General features: G+C 31.2%; 2 protein-coding genes across 4 annotated transcripts in view; one reads left to right on the forward strand and one right to left on the reverse strand.

Moving 5' to 3' along the window:
- The window catches only part of LOC135831617 (clavesin-2), a 37,069-nt gene extending 34,178 nt beyond the window's left edge, over nucleotides 1-2,891 (reverse strand). Inside the window, exon 1 of the mRNA XM_065344232.1 lies at nucleotides 2,771-2,891. Within this exon, the coding sequence (XP_065200304.1) occupies nucleotides 2,771-2,876 (106 nt within the window). The 5' untranslated portion in view covers nucleotides 2,877-2,891. The remainder of the gene's footprint in view (nucleotides 1-2,770) is intronic.
- LOC135831619 (alpha-tocopherol transfer protein-like) lies at nucleotides 1,677-19,015 on the forward strand. 3 transcript variants are annotated; one of them, XM_065344239.1, is made up of 8 exons: nucleotides 1,677-1,934; nucleotides 11,205-11,384; nucleotides 13,646-13,740; nucleotides 15,138-15,288; nucleotides 15,362-15,555; nucleotides 16,259-16,369; nucleotides 16,583-16,727; nucleotides 18,686-19,015. In XM_065344239.1, the coding sequence occupies exons 2-8, from the start codon at nucleotides 11,213-11,215 to the stop codon at nucleotides 18,748-18,750; spliced, it is 933 nt and encodes a 310-aa protein (XP_065200311.1). In that variant the 5' UTR covers nucleotides 1,677-1,934; nucleotides 11,205-11,212; the 3' UTR covers nucleotides 18,751-19,015. The 3 variants fall into 3 exon arrangements, with proteins under 3 accessions (XP_065200311.1, XP_065200310.1, XP_065200309.1); XM_065344238.1 differs by having other exon boundaries at nucleotides 1,678-1,929; XM_065344237.1 differs by having other exon boundaries at nucleotides 1,679-1,840.
- Nucleotides 19,016-24,600: the final 5,585 nt, after the last annotated feature.

The following is a 24,600-nucleotide window of genomic DNA, read 5'->3' on the forward strand; positions in this document are numbered from 1 at the left end:
CCTTTTTTCCTTCTTCCTTCCACGGCTCTGGCAAGGAACTTAACTTCAAATCAAATATCTAGGAAAATGAAAATTTTAATTCAAATGACAGTTTTTTTAAAAATTTACTTAATACTTTGTAAAGTACAAGTTCGTATTTTTGATGTAACAAAATGAAAAGTATTACATTTTGAATAGTTTCATTTTCCACTCTTACCCACCCCATTTAAATTATTTTTTAGTAATTAACCTTATTCAATATTGCACTACGAATTAACCATTTCTGCGATTCTAAATGGCTAATCATTGATTTAAAAGTTTTTCTTTTCAGTAAAAAAACGTGGGCAAATTTTTTGTTTACCTATCAGGTACATCTACCTAAGCGAACTTTCAAAAACCCTCACAAAAAAAATGTTTTCCCTCCAAAGTCCAAACTATCACCTAGGTACTCTTGAATTTTAAATTTTAAAACATATTCCTGATCATTTTTTCAAGGAACGTTTCTAATGAGAGTGGTCCAATTCCAATTCGGCAATAATATTGTCATTTGACACCAACGACCAATTTCTGTATCACCATACTTAAATAACCTTCACATACTTAATCAACAAATGCATCAATTTAAAATCAACTAATCTAGTCGAATGTGTATTTTTATCTATGCATTCGGATAAATTAATACGATTGAATAAAATTTTCCAAGACAAGTTTGCGCACAGTATATCTATTGGAAAAAAGGAACGAGGTCATTACCTTTAAACAAGAATGGATCTACAGAGCTACCGCTCTTGGGTGATTATGTATCGATTTATTTATGAGTTTTTAACACGATTCTTCGCTTACGACCAAAGGCGGAAGGTTAGAAAAAAAGTAAGAATCGGAAGAATCTTGGCATTATTTCAAGGTATACTGGATATCCGGTCTGTTCATGCGAATAGTTTAGGTTAACCAGGTCGGTTTGCAAAGCCTTTTGCAAGATTGCATCTAAATGTAAACAGTAATTAAATCTAGAACAAGTCTAGTAAATCACATAACAATACTGTACAATGATGAATGAGTATATATATAAGTAAAAGTAAGTGTTTGATATGTGCCTAATGATGAATTGATGATTCATCGCTGTATTTATCGAAAAGTGCATTCGAAGTAGGTAAAGATCAAATGCTGATGAACTTGATCCAAATGCTGCTGGTAAATTCGAATTTTTACCAAAATAGGTATTTTTTCATGATGAGTATGTTTCAGTTGTACGATGAATTGAAATGCGAACAAATAGGTAATTTTTATGAAACCAAAGTACGCATTAAACATCGATACAGGCAAGTTCCACTTTATACGAGTAGCAATGCCTATACCTATATGCGTTTATATTTATTTCTTCAATTCCAAACGAAGGTAATTTACTGTACCTATTTTAGAAAAAAATACCACCAGAAGTGAATATTTTCAAAACAATTTTCACAACAAACGTACCTACGTCTATGAAAACACGGATCTATTCCTCCTGATATACGATAAACAAAACATGCCTAGTTTGAATTTCTGTACAGCTTAATTGACTAGTTGCTGCGTAAGTAAGTATATATTAATCGAGCATCACACTGCAAAAAAATTAATAAAAAAAAGTTCCACGGGAGATTGCGTTGCAAGGTTGAATGAAAAATTTAGTGGGAGCAGGTTCGTTTGGGGGGAATGCGTGTGCTTTGGAATTATCTCGTACAATGCACTTCGATTCGTGTAATGTAGGTTTGACTTACAGTTAGTGGTGGACCGGTTCTGCGAGTTCGTTTAATTTTAATGAAAACTACGTAACGTTTGAAAACTTTATACCGAATACGTTTGTTTATATTTTTGAATTAGGGTAAGTTATTTTTATTTTTTGGTGATTTTTTTGTTGTTGTTGTGAATATTGGTGAATTGTAGAAATAAGTGTCGAAGATTTCTCGATAGGTAAGGTAATTGTGTCTAAAATTCTATAGATAATCGTAACTTCAGTAGCTACTTTTGCACTGCCTTAAGGATTAAACACAATCTAGATTCTAGATATGGCAGTAAGATAAGTTATAATTGATATTTTGAAACTAAATTGCAAAAATATCCGTTTTATCAATTTGTCATGGTATTAGCATATGAATATACAAGTCAACTTGGAGTAATTCTTTACTCGAGTACCTACAGCTAACCCAATTTTTCCGGGAATGAACGTAGGTAATTAAACCTGTAACGTCTTTTCAACCAGAGAGACATGTTTCTGTATGAACTGAATAATTTTTTACATCTTACCACTTACCTGAAAAAAACACGCTATTTAAAAATTGTGCTTGAGTTTTGGAATAGGTAACTCTATGTTTATTTACAAATTCATTTTGAGAGTTCATAGACTTCGGTTTAGATACACAAACACATCTTCTATACCTACGTAAAATATGTAAGTTTGATGCAGGTCAATGTTTTCAACTTTTTAAGTAGTCATTTAAATTTTTAACCGACTGCAATTCCTTTGGCTATTTGAGAGCATTGCTTGAGCTATAATCTCCATTCTAACTTATATTCGTCAAATATTGTGGTTGAAAAGTACCACGTGAGGATCGTTAGGTATTATGCTTTGGTAATACCTATGCTCAAAAGAATTGCTATTCTTGAACTTGTGAGCAAAATTTATTCGCAAGTAAGTTTTCAACTTCAAACTTACCGTATCTTTGTAGAATAGACTAGAAGTGTTGGTAAATATGAACTCCCATAAATTGAACATAATATGTATTAGTAAGGGGCTAATCTATTACCTACCTACCATTCTTGATCAAAGGGTATTTGTCACGTGTAATTTCATCGAAACAATTCGAAGCCACCGGTATCAATATAAAGATACTCCATGAAGGGTAATTGAACAAAAACATATTATCAATGATCAATTTAATACTTTAGAATCCAACAGATTTAGGTATAAGGATAGTTGACCACATTATCCGGCAACACGCACGTGCAAAACAAAGAACAAAACGTTTATCCCACCGTATGATTCATTCCTAAGCTTATTTGCGGATTAGAAAATTTCATCTAAAAAACCCAAGCAAAGAAAACCACGTAGATTCTGAGAGTAAAATATTTCTACATACATGAATTCTCTTGCGCATCGCAACACATTTCGGTTAATAATTTAATGGCGTTCTAATTTGATAAGATGTTATCATTTCGATTTTGATAACCACTGCGTTTGATAGATTAATCAGGATGTTTCCAAATGAGGGCATAACAAGATTTTTGAACACCCGCAAAAAAGTTTGTTTCAGACAAATTTTTTATAATATACCTAAAAATTCATCGTAAATTTTCATCAGCAAGGCGGTCATTCAACTTTTTTGCCATCTATGATCTATGGCTACGCCACTGACAGTGCTGTGCTGTCAGATTCAGAGGAATTACTTCATGTTCAATGTTTTCAAAATAAAAATACCTACGTGTTAGGTATTGTTATCATATCAATAAAATTCATTTGTTCTACGATTTGAAAGGTTTTTGAGGGGAGGGGGGGTGCATGGGATATTTCGGCCATTAAAAGTGCATTATTGTTATTATTTTTGTGAAAATGAAAATTTTCGTCCCTCAACCTCCCCCAAAAATAGTTTTCCTGATTTTTGGAGTTCAAAATTTGCCCCCAAGATGCTTATAGAAAAAATTTAGACAAATTGACTTTTTTACTGTTTCCTTTGCTTGAAAATGCGAAAAAATGTACGTATATAATTATGAGATGAGAAAAACTCAGAAAAATTTTATTTTGAAATATGCTTACAACTGCTTTACAAGGTCAAGCTGGATAAAAATATAGATAGATACAGGTATTTACATAGGTATTAAAAACATTTCTGACCAATTTATTTGCAAATAATAGGCTATTTTTATAAATATTTGTAGTCATGATGAAACATCAGGATGCAAATAAAATTCAGAGGCTCAATAATTTCCCTTTTCGAGTTTTATAAAATTTTGAAAAAATTCAAAATTGGCATAGGTATCAAGAATATTAATATTTTGCTAAAATTTTATCCAAACGAGGTGGAATGCTAATGCTTGAATTTTTTTCGCCAAAAATAGGGGGAAAATTTGAAAACATTTCTTAAGCACTCCTGCAAAAGACAGCATAAGTAAATGAGCTAGGACTCAAATTTATCAGTCGAATAGGTTAAAAATGTTGATTATAGGTACCTTAAAGTAAAACAATTTTGGAAAATATTTTCTAAAGATATTTATGTAGACAGGTTTATCGATGTTAAGCATTCGAACGAGTCGATTACTAGGTAGTCAGTTTGGCAATTGCTGTGCAATTTGAAAGAAATACCTCCTCAGCTTATTTTTCAATGCACCTAATAAGGTACTTATAAATTTTGGAGAAAAAAATTTGGCTTTTTATTTCACTAAAACAATTAATATGTAAATATTTTTTGCTTATACTTCAATTTATACTTTTAGAATTTCTCGCCGCAAATCCAATGCGAAAATTCTTAAATTTTGAACGCAAATCGTAATATACTTTTTTATGTGCCTACCTAGTACCTACCTACCTATCTACCAAAGTATTTTAATTCCAGTAATTTGACAATGATTGAAAATTAACCGCATGCAATATCAATTCTATCAATCCATTTTATTATTACCAACGAAACCTTACCTACTTATACATCCAAAGATGTGATAAAAGGCTACTGTTATCAATCCTCGATTGTCCACTGTCTAGCCAGATCAATAACATCAAAATTGCTTTATCATTATGCTAAAAGAAAAAAACGGTCTGGCTATTAGATAACGCACGAGCCAACAATATTTTTTTGTTTAATGAAAACTGAAAAAAATCCTACCTACTCGTGTATCTCATTTGAAACCGCAACTGAAGAAATGCAATTTTAAACGCTTCTGTACACTACAACGGTTATTATGTTCATGACCCGACGATAATGGTTTCGTATAAATATACCTTCACATTCCTAATATACCCTATTTACTCACTTGATGAGAAACACTACCCGACTGACTTAACTGTACGACAGACAATTGCAATAAATACTTTTGTAGGTAGGTATGGTATCGCAAGCGAAGGAACTTCAAGTTCGATGTCGAATTTTCGATGCTGTTTGACTAGAATAAGGGTCTCGAAATCGCCAAGTCACTAATGTAGATATGTGAGACTTGTAATGATAGGTACCTATCTTTAATTAGGTACAATTAATTAATCGCCTTTCCTGCTTTCTTCGCGAATTGAATCCGTCTGATTTACAAATATCATATTGTTAATTCCAGTCAATGAAAATTAATACCTACGTTGCTCTTGCTAGATGCTAGGTCTATACAATAATGGCGAAGAATCTCCTCGCGAGAATTAATCAAAGAAAATATTCGCGTAGTTAATTTAAAAAATATGCGTACATGTTCGTAAAATTCGCCAAAGCGAAGAAATAACTAGGCATTACTTGCTACTGCTACAGAAGAAGCAGAATTACGAAATTTTCAACTGGCTAATTCGCCGGATATAATTGAATACGTGGATGAAAAAAATAAACGTGTTAAAATATTGATAATGTCCAAAATTAAGCCGTGTCTATGACCAAATATTGAATGTTACGGTGTTTTAAAGAATCGAGCCCAAGTTCATCGGTTTAGGTCATCAAGTAGCCAACAGTGTTGTCAAATATATCTCCATAGTCCATATACTTACATATATATAGCTACCTCACTATAAACAAAGATCAAATTTCTGATCGACGTAATTAGCGTGAAATTTCGCTTGGCTCGTTATTCGTTTGTTTGAAAAATTGAGTAAAAAAAATCACTTTTTAAAAGGCAGAATGAAAGTAGATATCATTCGGATTGCAGGTAGGTAGGTACCTATTATAGTGCATTCGCAAGTATTCTACACAACTATAGGTGTTTCAGCTACACCTCTCGATATCTTATTTATGTAATCTGTATGCTGTTTGTGCCTGTGCATAATATTACGTGGCGCCTTGATCATAAAATGTACTATTTAGCCGCTCAGCATCTAATTTCTGCACATTTATTAATGCTCACTAACGCCATTTGGAAAACTGAATAGATGCTATAATCACCGAAGAACTTGCATTCGACGAGATACCGGTCAAAATTAAACATTTTATTGCTCAAATGTAGGCTAATAACAAGTTTTCTTGGCTTTTATTTAATGTAAATTGTGAAAATAAAACGTGCATTTTGATATGAAATTGAATCTAACCAGATTTTGAAAGTTGGATGTGCGAATTTGTTCATCGAAGTTTCGCACGGATTTTCTATGGCGCAAATTGATAACAATTTAGAGACAAACATCTTGATCAGGTGTTGAAAAATTATCTTTAAGAAGAAAGAATATCTTGGATCCAAGTGAAGGGAGGAGCCACTTTGACTAAATCACTCATTAAAAAGCGATTGAGCCCGGAAAGAGTGAGCTAGGTACATGAACAATGTGAGAGGGATGGTTTGAGTTAGTTTGAGCGAAGTGAGGAACTACGTACTTTGCAGACACGCAGACACCATACTGTGCAAAGGCGAACTCCAAAAGGGTGTACCACTACAGGAAAGGGAGGTGGCTATCCGAAGGAAGCGAGGAACAATTTTCTTGAAGCACTTAGCACCTATAAGAATGCGAGCTTCGAAGAGGCAGGCATCAAAGTAATTGATCTTTGTTTACCATGAAGATTAACAACAAAAATTTGGCTCTTACGTATAGCGGCTCAACATTGCTACGCATTTTTTCAATTTGAAAAGTAAACCATGCTCTGCTACCATCATACCATGTTATATTTGGAGATCACAACTACCATGTGTACAAAACCTCTGTGCTTTTTTGAATCAGTGTTACCCTTTCAATAAATGAAAAATCGGGGAAAGGTCAAGGTCAAATGTCTTTTAAAAAAAAAAACAACAGATCTATTTTGATTACGATATGACGGAAATCGGGGTTAATAATTATGCGAGTAACTATATCTAAAAGTCAACAAAATGCATTGGTATGACCATTCATTGATAAACAACTTGTATATATGTACGAGTACGTTTACTTAAAAATTATTGATACCTATTAATTTTCACCTCTTTGATTTTTTTTTACCCATCCTTATCCCTTTCATTCCATTCATACTCGTTCCACGTGTTGTGGCCAAGGACCAACTCCACACGAATTAATTTGTTAAAAAATCACTCGCGCTTTTCGTCAAATAAATAACGTTCAATATTTTAAATCACCTACTTTGAAACAATGCCTGCTTGACCACCATCAGAGCTTGAATTTTATCACCATTTTTCTTCTTTATATTTCCAAATTAATTCACATAAAAGCGGTAGAATCGGTTTTTGATTTTAAAGGTATTAACCTCTGTGGTAATGACACTCAACAATTACGCGTAGGTATTACACCGTTGCCAATTGCCACAAAAATTACACTCGAGATGAATATTTTTCGCGTTCTTACACGATTTTGTGGTTTTTATACCGTTACAAATACGAACCGGTTTTTTTATAGTTAATTGTATTAAAAATTACTGATAATTACGCGAATTTTAAAAGCATACCTGTGCCATCGTGTATTGTTCTCGCATTAATTTCAAAGTATTAAGCATGTATAAAAATTTCAAATCATCATCCACGTTAAGAAATATTACAAAATTCAACGACTTATGGGTAGATTGATTGGAGCAGATAATGATCTGGTCACTGGTGTAACGTATAGGCCTGAATGTCTTTTACGTATGTAGATAGGTACCTACCTACTTGACGTACCTATCAGTTGCTGAGATGAATTCCAGGAGAACCCTTGAATTTTAAGAACGATAGTTAGAGATTCAAAAGTTACATTATGAAATAATTTGCAAAAGGAATAAGGGTCGTGATACTTAATTAATATTTTAATTTTTTTAGCATGTATGAGTATATTATCTCCTTCATGAATTGAATAGATCAATCACGAATTAGAGTTGTGCTTAAAGAGACAAATACAAGCGTTGCTCCTCCTGGCGCAGTACTTCAGAGGGAAAAAACACAAAATTTTTGCGTTCAGCGCAGATTAAAAGAAGATCAAAAGTCTAGGAAAACAAACATTGCAAAAAAGAAGTTCTCATATTTTTGAACTCTTTTTCTTCCACCATAAAATGTATACCTATACCTATGTACAAGGATCGCTTCTGATTCATCGCCGCAATCAATATTCAATTGTACATATAAATGAGTCTGCCATGGGTATATGATGGTTAACCGAGCAAATAATGAAATTCTAAAAAAAATCCCTCGTGAGTAACTTGATGAAAAAACCCGTATTTTGACATACTTTTACAATGTAGGAGGAACTGGTTTATTTTTCCATTGATAAATTCAAGATAATTTATTCGTAAATTTTTTCCAATAAACTTTGGAATCACGAGATGATGAGATTTTATTTTATGTTCTATAGAATTTGAATTTGGGATTTTTGGGTAGAGATTTAAAATTTTTTCAATTTTAGTTTTGTAAGTTATATACTTACTTACTTACTTACTTACTTACTTACTTACATATTGCTTTTATGAACTTTTGAGTCAATTTTTTCAAAGGAGACTACTTCAGGTATTTGTCAAATTTTTTTCAAATTTTAAAATTCTTTCCTCCTTTTTTCAGCAAAAATTTAATACCTAGATAATTTTGAAATAAAATTTTTAGATATCGGTTAAATTTAACCGAATACGATGTTTTCTGGAGTATTCATTGTGTAGGTATCAAGTATTTGATTTTTTCATCAATTAGTAATTTCGGACCAACTTTGAAAAATTTAAATCCCTGTAGAACTTTTAATTTTTCAATTGACTTGCTAAATATCTTTGATGAGGTACCCTATATACGAGTATGTAGGTCTACAAAATCATAGTAAAATCAGTGACTATAAGTAGGGAAACAACTTGATTACTCCTATTATAAGAAATTTCAATATTTCATTTTTTCATTTTTTTTTCTCAGTCAGCCTCTTAAAACCTAGTTGTTATCATTTAAAAATAAAATGTCCACATGCCAACCTTCGAAAAAAAATTCAATGTTTTTTTTTCAAAAATAGATGTACTTGAATGATGAACAGGTGGGTAATTCTTAATTATTCATAACGGTGTGGGCAAATACAAAAAGTTGGATGCAAAGAGAGTTACCATGTATAAGAATTATTTTTTCCAGGGTGTCATAGTAAATGATCCTTGGGCTATTTCAGAATGATTAAATGAAAAAAGTTCGCATAGTTATAAAAAAAAAACAATAGAAATGTAAGTAATCTTCTGTGATATGTTTTTCAATGTCAGCTAGATCTGTTTCTGTTTTCTTTCAATTTACCTATGCAATCAAAAAGCATCATATCTTCTGATTTATCAACATTACGAAATTAAAATTCTTGCTTTTTTCAAATTTAAAAATGCATACCTACCGAAAAGTCATAAATATAAAATCTATCGCATATTTCGCAAAATAATTTTTAGATCTATCATCAAACATATTTCTCGTGCTTAATTTTTAACATTTTTTGCAATAATTTATAGCTTTATCCGAACTCGTACTGGTTTTTTTGCCATTTTATGAAGAGGAAAAAACATTTCCTTTTTACCTCATAATTAGGATTCTTTATGAACTATGTATGTATGTATGTATGTACAAGTATATTTATAGGGGACTATGATTTATTATGTAGCCATAATTATATTTCCAGTGTACTATACCCAAATTAGTCGAGTTTTATCCTTGATCTTTATTGTTTATTCACATGAGATAATACCTACCTGCGTACCTATGGCATGGGTACACATCTATCTGATCAAAGTGAATTGATATGGTTTTTTAAGTCAGTGAATTTGCTTTGAAATTTAAGTAAAATATTCTCCTAATCAATTAGGACGTGCATGCGAATATTTTAGGTATGTAAATAAACCAGAGGTGTCTATACCGATGAAAAAATTACTTAATCTTAAATATGTGAGTAAGCAGTATGCACTAGGTAGGTACAGATGTGCGTTTTCAGTTTCATGAAAAATAAGTTTACGTTCTAAATTTTTTTTTTTTAAATGTGTCTCAAAAATTAAAACTTGAAAAACACACTAAGTATAGCAGTCCTAGAAAAAATTCCATTTATGGGAATTTCTTGTTATTGTTTTACTACAGTTTTTCAACATTGGGCCTCTTTTTGGGGGATTTTTTTAAAGCGAAAGTTTAATCTTTGCATCGATATTTTCTATTAACCTTAAGTTATGAAGTCCATGTTGAAGAAATTTCCCTTTGTCAGCTACAAAGCGACGGGTATGTACAACAGAGCTAGAATTTTCCTACTGATGAATTTCTTAATATCTTCATTTTGTGTTATAATTACAACTTTGCGTACGTCATACACCCACATAAACTTATGCCTTCTCTAAAACGAACTTCTAACGTCCCTAAGAACTAGCAAAACATCGCTAATTTAAAAAAAAAATACGCTCAGTTCAAAACCATCAATTACAATTGCAAACGAAACCAGTTTATGACATATGTTCGCACCTTGTACTTTTCTTTATCTTTTATAAAAGGAAATAAGCCGGGAACAATAAACCGACATGTAACCGGAATAATCCCAGAATTGTTTTGTAGATGGAGCGAGTTCATGATGGTTTTTTTTATCTTACACACACTTGTGGCCTTGGGAGTGAATAATTCCAATATCGTTTTTATACGATTGATTCAATCGAATCTCGAAAAATAAACTGTATCGATATAAATTTAACCAAGATTTTATATGTAGGCAGTAGGCACCAGCTTCTTACATTTACCCCTGGAGATAGCCACCCTTTGAACTCGTAATTTTTTCCATTACCTAGCTATGAGTCACATTACCTTTTCAAGTTTATTAATACTACTGGCAACATGAAAATAACTCGTTAGGCATTACACCAAAGACCGAAATCGGAATCACCAATGTCGTCAATGGATTCTTTCAACTTGGTACTTTTCAACCGGTTTTTTCAACGTAGGTACCCATGTATTTGATGAAGAAAAAAATATGCGTATTCGGCGTCATAACTGTTCGTACATTTACAAAAAAAAAATCGCGGAAGTAATAAATATAAGGTCGAAATGAAATCAAATATGTTTTAAATTATTTTATTTCATTATTAAGGTTACGATTTGCTACAAACAAGGTTCCGATTTTTATGGAATATTCCGTTTTTTTGTTTTTTCAAAAACAGATATCAAAATGCCAAACTATTCGGATAACGAAGAAGAAATTGGAGATCTGGATGATGTGATGGCGGATTTAGATTTAGAGACCATTCCACCCGAAGTTGAAGAATATGCTAAGACTGAATTGGGAGAAACCGAGGAAATCAAAACTAGAACTATTTCAGAATTACAAGATATGATTTATGGTGAGTTTTTTTTTTTTATCTACTCGTACCTATTCGATAACTGTAACGTCGAGATTTACGTAGTTAATCGGCGTATAATATTTTGAACTAATAATGTACCTATCGATAGTCCTCAACACCTATCAGTTTAGCTCAAAGTTCAAAAAGTGAATTTTATTTGCGATTCATTTTATATTTACGTAAACGATTCGCTGGGATAATAAAAACAACAGATCTGAATTCCGATAAATTTGAATTCATCCCGCCAATATTCGTTGAGAAATATCAATTTTCATGCCCGAATTGTACCTCTCGAAGTCTTAAATACTCGTAATTCGACGAGTGAAGAATACACGAGTAGGTATTTCGATTTATGGTGTAAGGAGGCGAGGAGTGTTTACGTCTACTCGTATCCCGTATTATGTACTTATATTTTCTGCTCCACAGTTTACTAAATATGATTTAATCTAATGTACCTAATACCTACTCATCAAGAATTTTTCTTTGTTTATTCATTGTTACCCAAGACCACGTTTAATAATTCAGAAAAATTGACTTTTTAATGACAACTGCAGCAAACCTTTTTCCTCGTTGTTACTCCTAATGTATCCATCGACCTATCCGCACTATGATTATTATTTGTGTTCGTAATGTTATAATAAATACCTAACCACAGGTTTAGTTTAGTATAATAACTCAAAGATTAAAGCTAATGTGTAACGAACGAGCTCCCAATTATAGTTCACACTTGGAACCTTGATTTTTTTCCTACTCTTTCAAGGTTAATATGTGTTGAAGCACTGCTGGATATCTTACCTACCCATTGTTTAAATAGATCAGTTTTCTTAACTGCGAACACGCGAGTTTTCTTTTTTCTTTTTGTTTTTCTTGATGATTAAATTTCAGACAAGGAGGATGAGATAGAATGTAACGTCAGTCAGTGGAAATTTTTTAAAACGTTCTGCAGGTAGCTTTCATCAATACATTAGTAAATAACATGAAATGGGGGGGAGTAGGGGGGATTCTTTCCAACTTTGAATTTCGCGCCAAAATGGCTTTGTGTATTTTTTTACCTACTTACATGGAATTAAATTGAAAAATTTATTGTTTTTTTTTCAAGTTCAAAATTGTAAATTTAAAAAAAATACCAAAATCACGTATTTTTGCTGAAGATGCGGAGCGAGTTACAATTTACTTACCTCGGGCATCTGTACAATAAATTGGTAGGTAATCCATTACCTATACCTAGTCCTAGGCGAATTACACATGTCCGATTTTCGAGCCCCACAAAAAATCGAAACCCAGGGCAAATCGTTCTCTCCCTCTTCCTCTTTTCATACATTTTTGTGATCTTCAATGTTTATTATTTTTTCTTGTTTCGATTTGCGCCAAAAAATAAACTTCTTGAATGTTTTAATGAAGAGAACAAGGCGAAAAATAGGAGATCACCAATTGTTTTACTCGATTTTTCTATACTGAACAAACAATTTAGGCGTTTAGACCTACTAAATTAATACGAGCTCCATATTCTTTGTTCTGGCTCTTAACCAAATAGGTTTTCTTATACATATGTTGGTTTGGTTGCAATTAAAATCTGAACGAGACAGTTTTTTGACTTCCTACAAGAAAATCGCATAAAATTAAAGAACTACGAGCACTTTTGTCTGACAAGAGCCGTGATTTTTTAAAAACATACTCATTTACTTAGCAAAAAGTGAGTAGGTACGAGTATAGGTACTTCATTTTTTGCTCTCGCAAGAAAAAGATTTCAGGATATTTGTGATTTATTATAAGCTGTATGTAAAATCTTCGGAGAAAACAGACACAATACTTATACAATGATAGTATGATGTTTCCTAATTCATTCGTGTGAATGCATTTTATGTAGGTGAAGTACGAGTATATGAGATACAAATGTAATTATTCTACGAAAAAATTAATATTCTTGATAATGTATGATGCGTGAAAAGCTTTTAACGAACTTATATGTAAACAAGTGTAATGGTTTAAACAGAATGATATTTCTTTAATTAGAGCATATAGTAAGGTTATTTTACGCTTCCGAGAGTAATAATACATTACATTATATTTGTTTTAATGACTTGCTAAACTGTTGTATTTACTAGTAAAATGATATTTTAGTGGGTAGACTTGTCCTTTGCCATAAGTAGTAACATTTAAGGTTTCCTTTGATACAAATAGTCTACCTATCCAAATTTAATAAAACTCAAGGGTAAAATTACGACTTAGTAAAATTGAAATGTTCGTATTTGTGTTTTCAGAAAAAGCCGATATAACGCCACATAGGATGGACGATGAATTTCTTCTACGTTTTTTAAGAGCAAGAAATTACAGAGTTGAATCAGCATTTCGATTGGTGAGCATTTTATTTGAAATTTTGATACACTTTAGGGAACTAATTCCAATTGATGATTATAATATACAGTGTCTTCAAAAGCAACTTGCCTAATAGGTACCTACCTAGGCATTCAGCTTTGCACTTGTAGGTGGTATTTAGGATGCGTAAGTATTGTTTTCATTGTCGACATTTCTCCATTCAATCGAAACACTTGGCTCGATTAATTCATTACAAAATTGATCTGAATGGATGCGTAGATAAATCGTTTTACAAAAATTATACTAAATTACAGCATCGCTGAATTTTACTCAATCGCAGCACTTTTTTCCTCATTATTACATAAATACCGCAAATAGAGAAAGTATTTATAATCATACACAACGAACGTGTATTAGATACGCAGTGTAATTTTTCTAACCAGCCTTCAACACTGTACAAGAAATATAGTTCATTATCTGTAAATGGTACAAAATTGTGGAATTTTTCATAAATACAGAAAAGGTCGCACATTACAGTTAGTTACAGAGGTGTTTTAGAAGGAAAAAAATCTACATATCATTTTCAATTATACATTCACTCTCTTAGTTATTTAATAAGTTAAATTTAATGTGTGCAGAATTAATGCACACGGACGATTTTCTTTCTATGTATCCTCAAGTTCACCCGTTCAAGGAAGGTTATAGGTAGAGGTACCCACTATGCAATGTGATGTTGTACTCTAGATGTCTCACGATCATTTCTTCATGGTCATGCAACTAATGATTCGTTAAAGAATTGAAAAGTTTTCTCCCTTTTGATATAAAAATAATAAATTCGATAAGTAGGTATCTACCGATAAAATTTTAAAATATTGTTAGAGAATTTACTCATCACAAATTAATGAACGAAACAGTAAAAGCAACGGCAGCATTAGACAGGTATAGGTAAGCGCATAGATTGTTTTCTTAATTGAAATTCATCATCGGTTTCCAAAAATATATCTTTTTAGAATTTTAATTCATTTAATGATACTATAAAGCGAACAAAATAGATACAAAATTCTTTATCATTGAAATCTAAAAATAAAATCACAATCTCTATTGTCTGACTTAATTAATTAGCTACATAGCATACGATTCTTCGTTTTAATTATGCACCAAAAAAATGCGGACACTATAATAGTTGGTAGATGCCTGTTTCATTATGAAACACTTTAATTTAATTTTATACTTTTATAACATAACGACGATGTCTTCACTTAGTCGAATTATTTATTTAAAAATATCAGCAATTGATATTCATGCTCCATTTATTAACACATTGTTTTTATGCGTAGAATTTTGTCTCATTTATGAAACATGGCGCGTTTAAATTACCTATTTGTTTGTTGTTTTTTATGCTTAATAGAGTTTTCTTAATGTTTGACGTGTTTGCAGTTCGTGAATTATCATAATTTTCGAGAAAACAATCCAGAGTATTACAAGGATGTGAATCCGTTAGATTTGGGATTTATCGGAGATGCTGATATTTTAAGCGTATTACCTTACAGAGATCAAAATGGAAGAAGGATAATGATTTTTAGATTAGGTGATTTATTCGCTCCATTATTAGGATAATTTCTTTACTACGTACATTGATAATTATACTGAAAATTTTACAGGTAATTGGAATCCGAATGATTTCGATATGGATGAAATTTTCAAAGCAGCTCTGGCTGTTTTGGAACTCGGAATTCTAGAACCCAGAGCCCAAATTTTAGGCGGTCTTGTGATCTTCGACCTTGAAAATTTCGGTCTCCAGCAAGCCTGGCATGTAACACCATCAGTAGCTTCGAAAGTTTTGGATCTGATGGGAGTAAGTATACCTATCATAGGATTTATTACCTACCCAACGGCTACCAACCTATGTAATTTTTTTTCGAACTTGTATCATGCACACCAATCGTAAATCATCAAAAGAAAAAAGCAATTGCATAATTGACAACGGTATAATCTTTCGTACGAACTCCCAACTCCGCAATTGTATTTATATATTATTTTTTTCTTTCTTTCTTTGCGAAATGTTTTACACGTTTAATCAACTCGCAGCTCACTTTTTATGCCTACTTTTATATGATTTTAAAGTGCAACGCGAAACACGGTTTTCTTATTATTTGTAATGCAATATGCTGAAGTTACGTGGAAAATGTCTTGTTTTAAAGCCGTCAGCTCACAAGTATAAGCATTAGCAGAACACAAATAATCTGGTATATTGTATGATATTGTATATTCATTTCAAAAGTTTAAAACAAGGAAATTGAAAACTTATTTCATTATTTAAGAACTCTAAGCCTAATTCGGTGTTATTTTTTTCATTAGTCATCATGTGTTGGGTATACCTACAAGTTGGTATCTTCAATCTTGCCTAATAAACTACAGAGTACTAGAATGCTTGATACATTTTCTCGTAATTAATTGATAATTATAATTAAAGCCGCATTTATCTAATAATGTTACTTTTGACAAATTTTGTGAATTACGTACCTCTACCTACCTACTAATCCGACCAACTTTTACAGGTGAGTTTCCCTATGAAAACAACCGCAATTCATATCATCAACAGTACTTGGGTATTCGATATGGTTTTCGCAGTCTTTAAACAATTTTTAAACACGAGATACTACGACTTAGTAAGTTGAAATTTTTCATTATTTCTATCCTTTAAACGGGGCTGGTGTTTTATGAACCAGTTTCAAGATAAGTAGGTACATACTACAATTTATCAACAACATTGTATTCAGCATTATTTATTTGAGTATATAAAATGGATAGGTACTACTTGTCTGAAAATGCGTTTTTTGTTTATGTTTTTTAAATAACTAACGCAACGTTTATTGTTACAGATTCATAACCACGGTAATGACGTAGAATCATTGCATAATTTTATTGAACCGAAATATCTGCCAAAACGATACGGTGGAATTAGGCCAGATTATCCATATCGCGAATGGTTCAAAAATCTTTCATGCAATCCACTCATCGTCAAAGGTAAAGTTGAGCGAATAATAATATACGAGTACACAACAGAATAATAAATTTGTAACATGTATATTTTCTTGAAAAGAGGATGTGTATGTTGAGTTTGTCGTTTGCCTTCTAGTCCTTTATGGGAGAAATAATTTTTGCGGAATGCTCTCACCCCTTAATTGAAATAAAAGCTGATGCAAGTTTGGCCTCAGGGGTTTGCTGACATATTCTTTCATTGACGAGAAAAATATTGAATAAGGAATTATTTTTTCATAAAAAGCAAATTCAGAAACTGAAAACAGAAGCCAATCTAAAACACATATTTCAAGAGGGGGTATTGTAGAGAGAAAAAACTTTGATATAAAGACATTTGCACAACTTTTTGATGATTTGAAGATTTTTGATTAAAATTTCAAATTTTGGGAGACAATTAACGTGATTGGTCTGATGATTCATGTTTTTATGACTAAAAATGGTCCGTTTGATAAAAAATATTTTTTATTGGGATTTGATGGCTTATAAAATATCATTACATCATTTTATTAGTATGTAAACATTTTAATTACTCACTGAAGAGACAGAAAAAATTCTCAGAGTGCTTTTCATTTTTGCGAAGCCACAGATTAGAATGCTACAATGTAGTTATTTACCACAATTTTTTTTTGAGGAATAAATAATTCATATTACCTAACAAACCTCGCATCCACTTCATTTCTTAAAAAATTTCTGATGGCAAGAAACTATGACTTTTTCTCTGCATGGTTAAATATATTTTTAATATTTTGTCAAAATAAAAACAAAACTGATTAAAAAATTTAAAAAAGCTACCTAGGTAATAAGTAAAAAAAAAGTTTTTCTTTTTAGAAAAAAAATCAAATAAAAGAACACAATTATTTTAGAATAAATCGGAATGAGTTGATAATTTTTGCAAAATGAGGGATGTACAGTACAACCTTTCAGTGGTTTCGCGTGAAAATTCAAAGGTTTAGACCGAAATCCCTTCCCCTTGGAAGTGAGCATTTAGAAATCAAATCCAATTTCTAAAAAACAACTTTGAAGACAATTTTTATTTTTACCAAATAAATTTGAAAATGAGTTTCATTTTAAATTCAAATCAAATCGAATTTTCAGCAGTTCAATTCAAAAAATATTTTTTTTGTTTTAAAAAAAAACAACAACAAAAACAAAAGAATTCAAGCCAGATTTCAATTTTTGTTGGGGTTCTCGATCACATTTGAAATTGAAATCGAAATATATTTTTATTAATTGACCTTCAGTAAATTTTTATTTCAGTGGAAATGAAATCAAACTAGAGATTTTATTTGCGTTGGGTTTTATCAGACCTGCCGTTAAAAAAATAAAATGAAAATTAGTAATTTTACGTTAAAGACTAAAATTTTTCTTGCTCTTTTTGTCTAATAAGTACCTCATTAAAAAATCTGGAGTCCATTTTTGAATCAAACACCTGGGTTTACGTTTTAAGAAGAATTAAAATTTCAATTTCATTAAAATTTGAAAATGAATGAAATTAACGAATAAAAACTTTGATAATTTTACTCTACGATCTTTTACTTTGCTATTTTGAAATCAATAATGCTACTCGCATTCAATTGCTCATAATTCAGCCTATCCTTGAAAAAAAAACAAAATAATGAAACGAGCAAGTGAAAATTTTCGATACGTATCAAGAATTACATGGGAAATTCCACAAAAATTCCAACTGTGTGAAATGAAGAAGGGAAAATTGAATTTTTAAATTTAAAATATGATCGAACACTTCTTCATGTAACTCCTTCAGTTAGCGAAATAGACAACCTATTTAACCAGTATGTATGTTTTTTTGTTTCATGTTTGATAGCAGCATACGGGGGTATTCCGCATAATTTTTCAAATTTCCTTCCTAAAATTGTTTTGTTTTCAAGTTTTCAAATTAATTACTCACAGGTCTAAGTAACAACTCATGTGTTTTTATATTTCAGAAATGAAAAGCTTGGGTTATAATCGAAAAGAAGATAGTGAAGGTAGTGAAGCTGAAGAATGTTAATTTAATTGAAATAAAACGTAAATAAATTTAAAATAATCAAGTACATTTTTTAAATTTAATTATTGCTCAAAAGATTACGAACGTGTTTTAAAGCTTTTTACTATCGTCTCGTATTGTTTATAGTGAAGTGGAAAATGTGATTATAAAATAGTTTTATAATAGTTTATCGGATGCAATTTTTTTACGCTTAATTATTTATATAGAGCATCACTTTTTGTAAATGTAGTATACGAAAATTTATTTAAATATAATTTCATTAAATGAATAGGTGTTTTACTTCAATTTTTGTCAGAATATGTAGTTAGGAAATTCAATTAGGTAGGCGTTTTTTATATGTATACTTGAGATACCTACTACCTACTGTTAACATTCTATGTGAAGCCTGTGCGAATGAAAAATAAGAATAGACACTTTTGTAGTGCAGAACAATCAGGTCTACTCCATTTTTGAAATGAGCAAATTATATTTTGCTATCATTTTAGACTTTACTCATGCAATGTGTTTTGAAGTCAGGACACTTTTTTTCCGTATATGTTTCTGTTGAACATAGCCTAACGAATTCATTTTCAATGCTATCGGAGCACGTTATCAAGATCAATTGTTTGTCAGCTTCTTTACAGTGTTGCCAGGTGTGGGGATTTATCCCCAAAAGTGATGATTTTACACTTCCTAATTTTGGCTGCGGGGAAAAGGTGGGGAATTGCCGTTCAAGTGGCGAAATTGGGGATTTTTGTATATATTTTCATTCTTAATTACAAAAATGTACTTTTTTTCATTGAATAACGCTATTTTTAAACGAAATTCCTCAAAAAATTTTTGCCCTCGCTCCGCTCGGGCAATATTTTTACTTTCTCTTCGTATTTTTTAATCTCCAAAACTTTCAAAATCACAATCACGTCATATTTCATCGTTTTTTATCAATATCTTTCAGTTTTTCCACCTTCTAAAGAAATAAGTTGAATTCAACACAGTTGCACAATGCGTAAGTGCGTAAGAAATTACAAATTATCTTAATTTTTTCACCCTTTAAAGTATCATGTTGGAAGCAGGGTTGTACAAGTTTAAAACACGTTTAAAACATTGAAAAACAAAACAGAACGATGTTTTAAACAAAAAAACTAGGGAAAAAAACGTTTAAAACATTGTTTTTTTTTTGTTTTAAACGTGTTTTTTTTTCAACTCCAATTTCCTAAAAAAACACGTTTTTTTTAGTTTTTTGTTGAAAAAAAGTGAAATTGAACAAACTGTATTATTAGAGACAAATTTTGTGTTTTGATTTCAATTTTTCAATATTTCTTTGGCCTTATGGTATGGCTATTTTATGACGTCACATCTTGAAAATTGATGACTGGTGAACCCAAAACAGGTGAATTTGTGTCTAAAACGCATTTTAAACGTGTTTAAAAAAACGCGTTTTGAAACCACAGTTTTAAACAAGAGAAAATAACGGTGTTAAAACAAAAAAACATTTTTTTTGTTTCTTTCAAAAAAAAACACGTTTTTATACAACCCTGGTTGGAAGGGCATGAAAAAATGCGGGCTTATCTTATATCTGCTTTGTCCCTAGACTAGACCACAGAAACATTCAAAGCCGATTAAATTAGAGTTTCAATACTTCATTTTAAAGGTAATTTCAAGAAGAAAACAAAAATTAAAATCAAATTTCCTCGAATTTCACGTGTATTTTAGCCATTTTACATTATTTGGGAGATTTTACTAAGAAAAATATAGAAGTGGGGATTTTGAGGATTTTTTCATTGGTTTTCAAAACACTCAGTGGGGAGTTCTCTAATTTTGACCTGGCAACACTGCTTCTTTATCATGTTTACACGCGAAGAGAACCTTAATCTCAAACAGTTCGTCGCTAAAAATGTATGTAGGTAGTTATTTGAGAAGTGATACCATATGATGACTGAGATCAGTACTTTTTTGAAAAAAATTACATCCGTGTAACGAGATGGTGTTTTAAACCGGTAATAGTGTTTCATTGGTGAAGTGCAGTGCAGTGCAGTGTAGTGAAGTGTATTCCAAGCTCGTTGGAGAGTAGCAGATTTTAAAAATGTCGGAAGTTCACCAAAAATGCATCGAGGTAGCGAATTTATTAACAAATAATATTCAACCGAAACTCGATCAGCCAGAATTATTTTCAAATTTTCCTGAACTTGAAGAACAGAAAAACTTGGGACTATCTTACATATTGCAACTGATAGACTCATTGGATAACCCAGATGAGTACATCATAGTGAACAGCCGAGATTTATATTACAAATTAAAGGAACTGGCGGACGCGATCATTTTTTCTGATATCGGTGAAGTATCCTCGGTTCAAAATTCGCTTTACAATAAAATAAATGAAGTTTGCGATGCGTTAAATCCAGATAAAAATAACGAGAAACAAATTCACGTACGTAAACTGACTGGTTTCTGTTCATCGTCAACTTTATCGTGCCCAAGCGACAATCAAGATCAAGAATTATGTATCGATGATCCTCTTTACGATAAAATCGCAGAAGTATTCAATTCATGTGTCGCTGGAAAATTCTCAAAAAATGATTTGTCGGATAAGATTGACGACGTTATTGATTCGTTCAACGTAAAATCTCCGGTTCGCTGTAAACTCGCATTCGTCAATCGATTAAGTGAAGTTCGCGATGCTGTAAATATAATAGCGAAAAATGAAAATGTCTTTTTTACTAATTATATAAAATTTCAAATTGACGAAATTTACACACTTTTAAAACATGATATGTTTTATCAAAAAAATAATTGCTTATTAGTGGAAACGAAGGTTGTATTTTTAACGTTCATACAAAGGTGTAAATCTTCTCTAAATTTAAACGTTAAAGAAAAATTGATCAACAATGATAAACAGCGTAATATCTTTCAAAGAATGTACCATTGGATTAATGAGTTTTTAAACAATATGGCAGATTTTATTTCAGCCAAATGTGAGAAATTGTTTTGTGATAATTGTATTTTATTAACCATTGTTAATGTATTTATTATAATATCTGTTCTCGTTTAGCCTTTTTTTGTTGTATTTTTAATCGTAAGTCGAACTCAATGAATCAATTTTATTTTGAAACTTATTGTTATTTACATTTCTTTTTCCTCCTCTGGATGTAAGTGCTGTAATTATGTTATTTTTAGTAGTCCAACTATTTTTAAGCATATTTTTTAATGAATAGTAATTTTGTGAACTTCTATTTTCCTTTTAAAATTTTTATAAATAAATATTGCATTCGACAGTACGAGTGTTACATTAAATGATTGTTGGTGGCACTTGAACAATGTTTGCTCACGGTAAAATGAAAGAGTCTGCAGCAGTTGAAATAAAGTATTTTAACATTAGCACGAGTGAATACATTACTCAAGAATAAAGCCTTAAAAGTATGAACGAAAAAAATAACCAGTACTGCAATCAGATATTGAAAAATATTCGTCTTGGTTTCGTTTTTTAATATTCAATTTCAATAATTCAAGTTTTTTTATAGGATACTTATTTTTCCTTGTAAAACATTCGATATGCAACATATTCTACATTCTCAAATGTTGTACCTAAAGTTACAATCTACGCTCTTGAATGAAAGGCATTTCTATTTTTCCAAACTCGCCGCAATAAAATTTCACCAATCTTTGCTCATAATCAGTGATAGTCTCATAGGTGAGCAAGAAACACCATCCAACCTTTTCTGTACGATTTTGGAAGCCAAAATTCATTTTTAGGTTTTTGGTTGATTTTAAAAAAACTCAAAAATCGTCAATTGTAGCAACATTTAGACAAATTTTTCAAATGGGCACATGTTATTCGATCTGATCTCAAGAAACGATACAGACTATTCTGAGTCATTCTGGCGTTTTCAGCCAATTTCCATTCTCTCCATCAAAATAAAATTGCGGAAAAATGAGCAAAAAATCATCTTGGGCATCTATAAACTTGTTACCTAGAGCTTATGGGTTACTCCTACGGCTATTTTTTTTTTTTTTTTTTAAATTTGTATAAATAAATTCTATATTTACCTACTGAGTTAGAATTGCCTTTTCCTTTTTCTTTTTTTAAATAATGATTTGAATATTGAAAAATTGCAAAAAGCAGTACCTACATATAAAATTAGACAGATTATTAGAATGCTATCAGCTGTCCAATTTAGAATCTCTGACTTGAAATGAACCATTTTAAATTGACACTATCTTTCGCAGTTTTTTTCAGAGTAATGGCTAAAACAATTTGGACGCATCACTTCCCTCGACCATAGTGGAACAGAAGGCGGGAGCATGACGGGCCAGGAGGTATTGGTCATATTTTAAAGTTTGAACACAGATCAATTGGGTTAAAATTCTGCCTCTGATAACATAAATGCGTTGAATAAGTTGCCTAAACGAACTCCTGACATCGCGAGATTTTATTATTCAGTTAGTTTGGAAATTGAAGATGTTAACGTTAATAGTCCGTTGCATTGAAAAATCAAAAGCGTAATCAAGATGACATTAAAACATAGAAATTGTGTAAAAATGGCAAAATACTAAAATAATTTCTACGACTTTTTTATTGAAAAAAAAAATGGTACTTTTATTCAAGTTGAATTATTAATTTAGTAACAAATCGTATTTTTGGGAAGACCGCGCTTAAATCACATTTTCTGTTTTTCCCGAAAAAAGAATAAAATGTGAGAGGTCTAGTAGCTGAGCAATACACTAAAAATTGATATTTTTACTTGATGAATTAAAAAAGCATTTATAAATTTATAAATTGGTAATCATCAGGGCTCGGATATTCTTTCCCTAAAAAACCCAAAATATGCGCTTAAATATTCTCTAAAAAAGGCCAAAATATGCTCTAAAAAGTAAAAATATTCCCTAACGATATGGGAATTGTTTTACAGGAAAAATCAATTCCTATACAATTTTTCTAATCTTGTTGTGTGATACCAAAAATTCGCGATCATGAATGCAAAACAGAGCATTTTAAAATCACAAAAAGGTAATTCTGATTCCATTATTAAAGGAATAAAAAACAAATGAAATGAACAAAAAAAAAATAAGAAGGTACAAGAGAGCTATTGCCAGTTTCACAAATTTCGAGGGAAAAAAATGAAAAATAGCCAAATACTAATTTTATGCAAAAATTTGAAATTGAGCAAAATATTCTCTAAAAATTGCTAAAAACGTAAAATATGCTCGAAAAACGCAAAATATTCCCTAAAAAATGCCAAAATATGCTTTTATATGCTTTTATGGTGAAATATGCCAAAATATGCTCTAACAAATTAGGCTCATTTTACTTGAAATTTCATGAATCGTGGAGATAATTGAAAAATTCCCTATCCTCTATGCATACAAAAAATATGCTCCAGCATAAAAATCCGAGCCCTGGTAATCATGAATTCATAATAAACTATAATAGGGGGGTCAACGATTGAAACTCATTTTTCCACTTCCCAATTCAAAAAAATGAATTTATTATAAAGAAGCCAGAATAGTATCGGCTAGGAAAGCAAAATATTGTTCATCTTACTACTTACACCTAGTCAAATATCAGAAATTTTGTGTAATCGTGGAAAAAACACGTTTCTGATCACTCGAGCCCTCCAGCGAATAGTCATAAGCAGAAGGAATAAAATATGTAGATAGGTAGGTAGCAATTAATTCCCTGTTGGGCAAAAAATTTCGTTTTTCACGATGCAGTTTCAAATACTTAGGTATCTAGAACACAATTTTGTTTTTTTTTTGTGATTGTGATGCTGTTCTTGAAGGCTGAAGTTACGATTGTTTGGCGTGATGACTACATTTTTTCGTCAGTTAAATTTTCCTAGAATTTCAGAAAACAGTAATTAGTTCATCGACTTTCAC

Source organism: Planococcus citri, chromosome 1 (assembly GCF_950023065.1).
Source record: "Planococcus citri chromosome 1, ihPlaCitr1.1, whole genome shotgun sequence".
NCBI lineage: Eukaryota > Metazoa > Arthropoda > Insecta > Hemiptera > Pseudococcidae > Planococcus > Planococcus citri.